Raw genomic sequence first — 11,353 nt, 5'->3', positions numbered from 1 at the left:
TAATATAATTAAATATAATTTAAATTGTATCAAAATGTTAACATATTTTTGCTTACAATTTATATAAATTTACCTTTAAATTAAATATTTTTTTTCGCAAAATACTGTAGGCAAATTTTTATAAATGGTTGAATTAAAATTCTCTGTTGTTTTCGTAAGTTAAAATTTGCTACTTAATATAATTTATATGGGGATTAAATAAGAAATTATAAAAAATATTTAAATTGGGAAATTAAGAAGGGGGAAAGAGCCCCCCACCCCATGATTTGCATGGTTTAAATGCCCCTAAAAGATGTAATCCGGTCCTGCACCCAGCTTTATACTTTACCGTGAAAATTATTGCTTATGAACTATAGTTATAAATTTGCATGAAATATTGAATTGGGATTTGAATCGTCATCAATGTTTTGCAAAACTGAAATAAATAAAGAAATGATAATTTTCACTACTAAGATCCTTCTTTTAGACAGTTTTAGGCCTGTAAATCTTAAAGTGCAGCATCTTTTGTTCAAAATAAAACCTAATGTGATACTTAAATGTATGTAAATAACAAAAGTAATGTTTCCTATAGAAAGAAACCACACTTCTGTTCTACGATCAATACAAAATTAAGCATATTCATTGTATATTGAAATGTCGACATTTCTAGTGTATTAATTGCATGTGAATAAGATACATATTTCAGTTAATGTGTTACGGGATTTTTTTAGGGTTCTACTTTTGCATTTTTCAAATATTTTCTAGATGAAATTCTAAGAACTGTAATTTTTCAGTGTCCAAATTCAAACATAAAACCCTAATGAATGAACGCTCTGCAAAAGATTTTCTTTGTTTTCCATGTACGAATTCTGAGAGTTCGAATTTCGTTTAACACGTTAACTGCAGCGTGACTCGCCTGTGATTCACACGTGCTATCTAATTAGTTTGCATTTATTATATAATTAGATAAACCCTTCTATACTACTGTTAGATAGGAAAGAATGGGCCATCTAATGAGATAGCTGAGATGAGTAATAGGCGTAAATGGCATCGATAATTTATGTGTTTTCGAACTATAATGTATTAAAGTTATAATTTTCACATAATTTGCTCCCTTCCCCAAATTAAACACCAAAAAAAGTGTCATAATTATGGTTATATAGCAGTAGCATGGATATTTTATCACTAGAAGCAAGATGTTAGCATAATATATCGTAAAAGACACTTTGACATTGAAATAATACAAAATCTTCACACCTTTGACAGTATGTGACCATGAATGTGGCATTACATAGCAATGCAAGTTCTTAATCAAAACCAACATTATAATCAAACTGCTTCATGGATTTGGTTTTCGACAAAATGAAATTATGAAATTGTTGCAGATGAGTAACCAAGAAACTTACATCAATAGGGAAAGTTCTCGTCCAGTCTGGTAGAAATGAATCCAGAGCAACACTCTGTTTACATCGGATCAACTTTAAATATGATCAATCTGAAATGATTGATCGCTTAACTGAATTAAATCAATTAAAAACTGAAGGCCAGTGCAAAATGAATCTCATGTTTGTGTTTGGACACTGTCACTATTACTCATTTGCAGAATACTTCCATAGCGAGGTGATGATCAGGTCATTTTTCAGGTTCTTTTTAAGCCGGTGGTCAGCAGACCCTTACTTATATAACTGATAGCCAGAGTCACAGAAATTTCAATTTTCTCTGTAGTCTCGATCTTGTTGTCCAACCTAAGATAACGACTCAAAAACTTTGGTAGAAAGAATCACTGTCCAACGAAAATTGATAGTTCTTTCTCACCGGTGGCAACTCAGACGTTGATTGTATTGTATGTCCGTCTGATGGAATCGCTGTTCAATCGTCCCACCTCCCCGTTGGTCTGAGGTTGGGATGATGTGGCGGCTGCTGACACCGTCTTGTTGGTGGCGGCATCCAGGTGCTGGTACTGGCAATGGGAATGCAAGTCTGTTTTCTCGTCCTGCAACTCGATGCTCCAGAAGGGAATCCTGGGCTGGTGGCGACGGTAGTCCCAGTAACGATAGCACGTTGCCATGGCGGCCACCAGTAGAAGGACACCCAAGGTCACAATGACAGCAATCAAGGGTAAGGTACCGTCAGCTATGCTCCGATCTGAAATGAGATTTTCTTTATATTTAAGCGAAAAGTGGCTGAATATAAATAAAATATGAGTTATTTTTGAATAAAGCTTAGAAAAATTCTTTTTCGCTGGGTTAGAAGTGAAAGTCCTTCTTTATATCTTTTTACCTACGAGAAAAGAATAATATTTCGAAATACGTCTTGTCATTTCTCTCATAGAAAAGGAAAGTCATATCACTGACTCTCCGACCCGCCCGAAGGCACACGGATAAAGAATCTGAATGACCGGATCACCTCAACAGCAACACTGGCGGGAACTGTGGTTGAGTCCAAAAGGCCATCACCGACCACGGTACAATCCTTCTCGAAGGAAGTACGTCCCGTCATCGATGGGAGGAGCCAGATCCCCCACCTATTTATGGACACACCAGGGTGGCTAGATCCAACCACCATACCGGAAGCATCTCATCCTCATTTCGAGGTACTCCCCCCCCCCGGGGTTTTATAGAAAAGGAAAGTCAGCCATCTAACTCTCCGACCCGCCACGAAGGCACACGGATTTAAACCATAAAAACTGAATGACCGGACCGCCGCAACAGCAACATTGGCGGGAACTGTGGTTGAGTCCTAAGGGCCATCACTGGCCACGGTACAACCCTCCCCGAAGGAAGTACGTCCCGTCATCGATGGGAGGAGTCAGATCCCCCACCTATTTGTGTACCCTCCAGGGTGGCAAGATCCAACCACCATGCCGGAAGCATCTCATCCTCATTTCGAGGTGCCCTCCCGGGGGGTTCATAGAAAAGAAAAGCTAATACTTTTCAGAAATTTGAAAAGAACGATGAAAGTAATTTGTTTCAGGTTTCATGGTGCAGCAAACTATTACACTATGAGGCAATACTTTTGTTTTTAAATCGCAATACATGACGATTATATAAAAGTATTCAACAGTATACATTAATAAACTGTGTTAACGTCTTCAATAGAAAAACTCACGAAATAATTCATTCGATTCTCAGCTCCGAAAGAGCGTATTAGATGATTTTCGGTCCATAATTAAAGGTTTTGCGTAAATTGGTTAAGCAGTGCTCATTCTGAATTCCCATAATGCTATCTTTAAACATGACAGATTTGGATAAGTAGTAAGAACTAATAACTTTGAAAGAAGAAAATTAATCCTATATTGATTAATGAATCATTATTATTCTGATCAATAAATAATTAATTTGATTAATGAATAATTATTAATTTGATCAGTGAATGAATAATTAATCTGACCAGTGTATGATTAATGAAGGTATTAATCTGATAAATGAATTATTATTAAGCATCAATAAATGATTAATGAAAAATTAATCTGACCAATAAATGATTAATGAAAAATTAATTTGATAATTAATAATCTGACTAATGAATGATTAATAAATAATGAATAATTATTAATCTGGTAAATGAAAGATTAATGAATAATTAAACTGATACATGAGTGATTGATGAATAATGATTAAATATGATCAATGAATGCTTAATGAATAATTAATCTGGTCAATGAATGTTTAATAAATAATGACTGATAAATAAATCATTAATGAATAAACAGTCTGATAAATAATGTTCTACTGCAGCAATCAAGCATTCTTGAATGGATTATGAATGCTTGGTGATATTTCAGAGCTAAAAAAGATGCAATCAGATCACTAACGTTTCATTCTTGTCCCATAACTGATCTGAGAATTCTAATTACCCAATATAACTTTTCATTCCTTTGTCCTGTATAATCGCCACATGTGGAATTAAAGATTTCGCGATTATTGAAAAGAGAGAACAGTACTAAGTAATCCGTAGGCCATCGAATTGAAATATATTTTATCTATGCCGAATTTGAAAAGTGGGAATGCCCTACCCTTTTTCTGTGTCAAAATACCCATTTTAAGAAGATATCTGAGATTTCGTTTGGACGACAATTTAAAGGTCGCTAAAAGGATTGTATTTTTATTCTAATAGCATAGCATGATTTCATACAGATTTTCAAGGTCGGAAAACAAATCAAAGCAAACAAAAGGAACCCACCAGACTTGCTCCTGTGCGCGGTGGTAGGGAACTTGTTCTCGAGGAAGATGCAGTCCTCGCAGCCGGGCGCGTTTCTCTGCTGCGCGCACAGACTGGAGCTGAGGCAGTTGAGGGGGACGCACTTATCCTCCGTCCACTGGTAGCCCGCGCTGCAAGAGGTGCACAAGCTGCCCCGATGACCTGGCAGACACTGCACGCATGACACTTGGCCAGAAGACTCTGAAAAGCAAATATATGAAAGATTGCATATTGTTTTTGTAACTGAATGTGGCCTTTTCATATCATATTTAAAATCATCTGCATCTCTTGAATATTGCGATATGACAGTGAGGTGCCATTTATTTGAACGTAATTGCACAAAGAAATTCTAATTTTTTTCTTCTCTCAAATAAGCAGACAGTTTGAATTCTAAATATTGTGGATGCTGTTTGTACTGATTACTTCGGGTACCAGCTAAAGTGACCAGTAAAATCAAGATGCTTTACAATTTAATGCTTTTCTACAATTCTGTAGAAATACAAAGATGCCCGAGAAACCACATGACATCATTCGTACGTTTGAAATTAGAAAAGTCGACACAATGTACAGAATTAAAAAAAAAAAAAAATCATGCGTATTTAATTTTTAAAACTTTCTTTGAAAAAGTTATTGAGAACTAACATAAAGGGTGTTCATTAATTATTGTCGGGGTTTCCGTACCTCATAACTTTCGAATAAAAAATATTACGCAAAAACCGATTACGTATTCGTAAATTACAACTCAAAGAATTTTATTAATGATATTAAAGTGTAAAGCTTGTACAATTTGCACTTTGTAGGCATTCAGCTGAAGGCGATTATGTATTCATAAATTCTCTGAACAAATTTTGATTTGAATTGAGGATGATGAAAATTACCTTCGGAAATGGTTCTTCAGTGACGAATCCACTTTTCATGTGTCAGAAAAAGTGAATAAACATAACTGTAGAGTATGGGGCTCGGAGAACCCGCACGATTATCAAAAGTCAAAATTTGTTCAGCGAATTTACGAATACATAATCGCCTTCAGCTGAATGCCTACAAAGTGCAAATTGTGCAAGCTTTACATTTTAATATCATTAATAAAATTCTTTGAGTTGTAATTTACGAATACGTAATCGGTTTTTGCGTAATATTTTTTATTCGAAAGTTATGAGGTACGGAAACCCCGACAATAATTAATGAACACCCTATATTTTTGGGTTATCTAATATTCATTGGATAAATCATTTTCATGAATAACGGTCATCATAAGATTCAGCCTACTATTGGAATAATTAAAAAAGTTTTAGGTTCTTCTGGCGAAGCATTGGTTCACTCACAAGAGTGTATTTTTCTCTCACTTTGGAGAAATCATTCCTTCAACGCGTGTTCAACGTCGCTTCGTTTGAGCGCCAAAATGTCATTCTCCTGGATAACAGATACAGTACCACCTCTTACATTTCAACAGTGAATTAAACAACAGGTGGCTTATTTTCAACATACCCGTAGGATTCTGCTAGATTAATCTGGGTTTAGTTTCGTTACATTAACGTCCCGTTTAAAGCAACACTAGGGCTATTTTGGGATGGACCTCGTAATTTTGAACCGCGGTCAGATGACGAGGACGACACCTGAGCTGGCACCCTCCTCTCCACACCAACGGGAGGACGTTTGGTCCTGACGGATTTATCGTGCAACAGACCTCCTTACACGGCGGTTATTCGATGGAATGGGATCTCGAACCTGAATACCTACGGCTCGAAAGCCGAGACCTTACCACCAGGCCACCACGGCCAGCTTAATCTGGGAAGTTGATATTCTCTTTCAGAAGACTTCATTTTTCTTTCATGTTCAACATACGAGGTTTATTCATCGTGAAATTGATAATGCTTTTTCGTTGCAACCGTTAGTTCACTGAATGGAAGGAGGCAGAACATTGCAGAGGTTGAAGGGAGTTCAGTAGAAGTCATTATCTACAAACATTCCGTTTTTTAAATTATTTTTTTAATTTTTCCCTTTGTTTCTTTCATTGGCCTGCAAGTGAATTGTTGATCACTAGAACCAGTGTGTATTTAGATGCAGGAGATCCTTTTCACATTGCTTTGCTCAGTACAACCGATTGAACTTAGATCCGTGATCACTACAAATACGACTACTATAGTCATAAAAATCAAGGATCTCTCTCCTAAATTAAGGTTTTCAAATTTCTAAGCAGATATGTCATTGGATTATCGGCTGTGGCAACTGAACACATAAGCAAAAGATTTTTCTTTTCTTTGCTTATCTAGCGCCGATGCATGTGTTGAGAATTTAACTATATAAATTGACTGTTATAAGTTGATTTTATTTTCCTATCATTATTATTTCTTACATATTCAAATAAATATTTTTTCTTCTTCATTGCCTTAATAATTGGTTTGAGGATAAAGTTTAATTCTATAAGTTTAGCTTTTATAGTTAATATTCCGGAATTTCCCTTCTCTGTTATGTTTATATATGTATATGTTACGGTCAATGTATGAAATATCGCAAATTATTCACTTTAACCAGTTATTATTGATAATTCCCAATCAAGTTTGGTCTGTGTGATTAAACGGTTTATATAGGATTGGGACATGGGTGTGCGTCTTTGCATTGGTTTTTAAAACTTACTATGAAGTTTTTCTATGATATATTTTCTTTTTCTTTATTTCATAGTTAATTAATTTTGTTTTTTTTTGGGGGGGGGGGGGTAAGTCATTGAACAATCCCAATATCTATCTGATGAAGGAAAAAAGAAAAAGATATTTTAAAGCATTAAAAAAAACGGATGAATTTATAGGACGAATATAGTAGATTATAATTTTTTTGGGGGGTGGGGGGATCAATGTTCCCTCCAATTTTTTCCGGAGGTACCCCGGGTCTTGGATTTTAGAGGTTTACAATACAAAAGTGCGGAAATCCCTCTAAAATTTCAATGGGGGGGGGGGGCTGGCTTCCTCATATATACGCCCTTGGATGGATTTAAAACCACAAAAAAAAAAAAAAAAAGCGCAAAGGTATGTTATTTTTTATATATAAGTATTCCTTGCGTATAATTTGTTGGGTTAAGTTTCCTAAACAACAGACATGGCTTTACCTAAAAATTAAACTGTGATTTATCGTTTTAAAATTAGCATGTGTCTCATTTTTTCAGGCAAACGAGATGCTAAGTTTATAAAACCTGACAATGACCAAACTTTATTGGTTATTATTAATAATAACCGGTTAATGTGATAAATGCTCATAAATTATTTACTTTAATCGGCTTATTTATTTATTATTAATAATGACCGGTTAGTATTAATAATAACCGATTTTTCACATTGACCATAACATATATATTATCCAGGTTTGCACTGCGGAAATGGCGAAGAGAGAGGATGAAATTTTCTTCTTCTAATATTTACAGAAAGAAAGGTTTTGATCTTTAGAATATTTCTTAACATCGAAAAATCCAATGATGTCTGTCTATCTGATGACGTTCTAAGAGTCAAAATGTTGAATTTAGAATCAAATTTAAACATACTGTAAATTTAATATACAGTTAACATAAAATACTTTTGACAGTGAAAATATGAATCTTACAGTGATTCTTTTGAATAAATAAGTTACTAACTTCTCGCTTCTGGAAGCATAAACGTTAACCGGGCTTCTACTCACCCATTTTGCACTCTGCCGTGGATGTGAGGTTGGAGCACGGGCAGAGCACGCACTCCTTTCCCGCCCTGAAGTTTCCAGGGGCGCACTCCTCACACCATGTCCCTCCATATCCTGGCTGGCAGGTACATTCTACGAAACCGGGCCGCCTTGTGCACGCCACCATCCCCGTATCGCTGCAGTTGCACGCTACAAAAAAGAACCAATAAAAAAGTATTTTAGAAAATAATAAAAGTAAAAAAAATCATAAAAAATATTATTAATGTGTCGAATAGCAGAAAATAAAACTTTTCACCAAAATTCTGGAGATCAAAAAACAAGGTCTTAAAATTATTTTTATGAAATGTCCACAGAAATAATTAAGTAGATTCAAAATTTAGTCACATTTTAATATATTTTTAAAGAATATTAAGGGAAATATTGTGACAAAAATGCGTCCGATGGATGTATGTTGAAAAAATCCAACAAGTTGGATAACGGGAAACGAAGTTTTGTTCCATGAAAAACATGCAGCACGGATAACAAATACGTAATCAAGATGCACAACATTTATAAACACTAATAACACGAGCAAACAGTAATTACTAAACAAAACACAGTGATCTTACGCGTTAATATAGGTTTTCCAACACCGCATGAAATTTCCCAATAAAATTTTCAGATCTCGATCCCTTATAGAAATGGCCATAATTCTTGCATTTTCCAGAACCTCCATTTTTGTCACCAAATAGTTATCTAGGTCGGAAGTCATTCATTGACTGATGTTCATTACGAACATCTATAAATCTCTCTTTTCAGCCGAGACACATTTCAGATTTGTAACAATATTTTTATATTTAAACAATATTCATTTGCCCATTAATTTTATGATAACATTATTTTTCAAGTCTCAATGTTAAGATTTTGTTTTGACCTCTATATTTCGGATAAAAAGGAAATTTTCTACTTTTAGTACACTAAACCAATACTTGTTTAATTTTCTTATTTTTTCTTATTATATTCTAATTTTTAGTCTAATATATTTCGTAATTCCTTATTTTAAATAACTCTACAATCAATATTTTTTCTGAAATTCGTTACCAGATACCAAATCCCGTACGAAATCATATTTTATTCAAAACCAATCAAGTAACGTAAGGTTAAGTTCTTTAATAATAAGATATATTATATTTTCATCAAGAATAAACAGAGCATAAAATTTCAGAATTCGAGTACATTGAGAAGTGAGTGAAAGGTCGATTAAAAAATGTTATCATAACAAACATAAAAGAAATTAAATTAAATAAAAGGATGTGAAATATGAGCACGAAAGGAAGGAAATCGAATCGTGTAGAAAGTAATAAATTTCATTATCGACTGATTTGATATCAAACATTCACTCCAATAAAACGGCATCACAATTGATTTCTGATTTCATTTATTTAACGGAAATATTTATATTTCAAACTTCATTTTTAGTTTTAGTGAATAGAAATCTTTATATTTAAATGGATGCATTCTGAAATGAGTTACAAAATTCAATAATTAGATTTAAATCACTTTTTTATTCAATTGAAAAGGTTATACGATGCTTTATAATTCGAGTTCGCAAATTGTACAGACTAAGTCTATGGCAAAGGATACCGACGTGCTCTGATTGGTTTAAGCCTTGGCATCTTTTTTGGCAATGTTTTGCACTCATAATAGTGTTCGCTTATTTGGCTCAAACCTTGTACCTTTCATTAGTTTTATGGAAGATACGAGTGAATATCAACTCGATCTAATTTTTATTAATATAATTGTTTTCTCTAAATATTAGTACTAATACTACTAATTATTAATAATAATAATAAATATTACTAGTAATACAAGTAACTAATGTTGTTTATGCACAGAAGTATAAAAACTATATGAAAGTAATTACTCAACATATGATGCAGCAATTAAATAATTCTTATTTTTCTATGATTTTCGTGCCTTTATTAAATAATTTATGCAGTCATTGAAGCTTGTTGCTGAACATTTGTTACTTTCCCATCAACTACATATGGGGAGATGATTACTTAATGCCCAAAACGTATAAATATGTAAGCTTTAACGGAATATGTGATTTCGTAGCTAATTTTTTTTAGTTATATCAAAATAATATTAAGAAGAAACACATTCAAAAATTATTTTTAATAAATTGTAATTTTCATATTTCCTGAATTTATGTTTCAGGATTTGATCTTTTCCGCTGTATACGTGTTCCAGATTAATATTACATGTAAACTGTAAAAAATAGGGGGGGGGAGGGATAAATCCATAAATTTTATTTATTTTTGTAAAAATATGTTTCGGTATGGCATCTTTTTGGCAAAACATTGCCAAAAAAATGCCAAGGCTTAAACCAATCAGAGCACGTCGGTATCCTTTGCCATAGACTTAGTCTGTACAATTTGCGAAATCGCCTTTATAATGCTAAATTTAATGTTTGAGACAGTTAACCCAATGCTTTAAAACCGTGGTTCATATTTATAGTAATGTAAAATGATTTTAAAAGGAAAATAAGAAAAGAGGATATAAAAAATAATTATTCGAAACATTATTTATTGAATACAAGAAAAAAAACGAACAAACAAAAATGTTTTAATAATCTATTTATATTTGCCAGTAGTTTATTACTAAAGTACTATATCAAATCAGAATTTTTCTAGAAAGTATTAGAAAGTTAGGATATCAATCATGCAAATTGTGATAGAAGCTCACGTGAAAATTTATCTGTCAATACTTAAAACTCACCTAGAACAGAAAAATGAAAAATAAAATACATGAAGAAAAAAATCACAAGATAGAAAAAAAATCAGAAAAATATTAAAAGTTTTATGGAAAGTATGTTTCAACTGCGAGTTGAGAACAGCCAGTCTTCGAATTTCTTATAACGTATTTGGCACTATTTTATCTCCATTTTATCAATATTTTATTTTTTTCAAAACATAATTTTATCTCCTTTTATTAAATGACAGATAAGAATCCTATCTCTATTTATAAACATGATTGGCAGAATTCTCATATCCTTTTCTAATATATTTGGCAGGATTTTCATCTCTATTTATAACATGATTGGCAAATGGCCATTATTAACTTCAACATATCACATGACCAAAACGCAAATCTACCGAGTCATATTATGTTAATGACTCATTCATAATTCAATAAACCCAGAAGACCCTATTTTTGAGTATGATTGCTGCGAAATATGTATGCCCTTTTGAACCATTCAGAAAATGGTATCTCCACTAAGTAACAGGAATAGGCATCGAAGTGTTAATTCATCAGTGAAGTCCGAATGCATATAGACTTGCACCATTTGCGAATTTCCGGAGACTAATTTTGGCAAACATTACAGGAAAGTGCTGGGTGCCAAGAGTTATTATAGGGCTTTTATGATATAATCCCTTCACTGCCGTCTACGTTACTTAAAATGGGATAACTATTTCGATAGCTGTTTCAACTTGCATATATTTGCATCCAGAATTGGCTTCATAGATTCTAT

The 11,353-nt window shown here is 33.4% G+C and overlaps 1 protein-coding gene across 1 annotated transcript in view; it reads right to left on the bottom strand.

Moving 5' to 3' along the window:
• LOC129988707 (uncharacterized) overlaps nt 1-11,353 on the bottom strand; it is a 345,098-nt gene continuing 333,745 nt past the window's right edge. The window contains exons 4-6 of the mRNA XM_056096978.1: nt 7,843-8,028; nt 4,162-4,380; nt 1-2,124 (exon numbers count right to left, since the gene is read on the bottom strand). Coding sequence (XP_055952953.1) covers nt 1,805-2,124; nt 4,162-4,380; nt 7,843-8,028 — 725 coding nt within the window. The 3' untranslated portion in view covers nt 1-1,804. The remainder of the gene's footprint in view (nt 2,125-4,161; nt 4,381-7,842; nt 8,029-11,353) is intronic.

The sequence above is a fragment of the Argiope bruennichi genome, chromosome 10 (assembly GCF_947563725.1).
Source record: "Argiope bruennichi chromosome 10, qqArgBrue1.1, whole genome shotgun sequence".
Classification (NCBI taxonomy): Eukaryota; Metazoa; Arthropoda; class Arachnida; order Araneae; family Araneidae; genus Argiope; species Argiope bruennichi.
The sequence above is the reverse complement of the archived record's forward strand: the minus strand, read 5'-3'. Positions and strand labels throughout refer to the sequence as shown.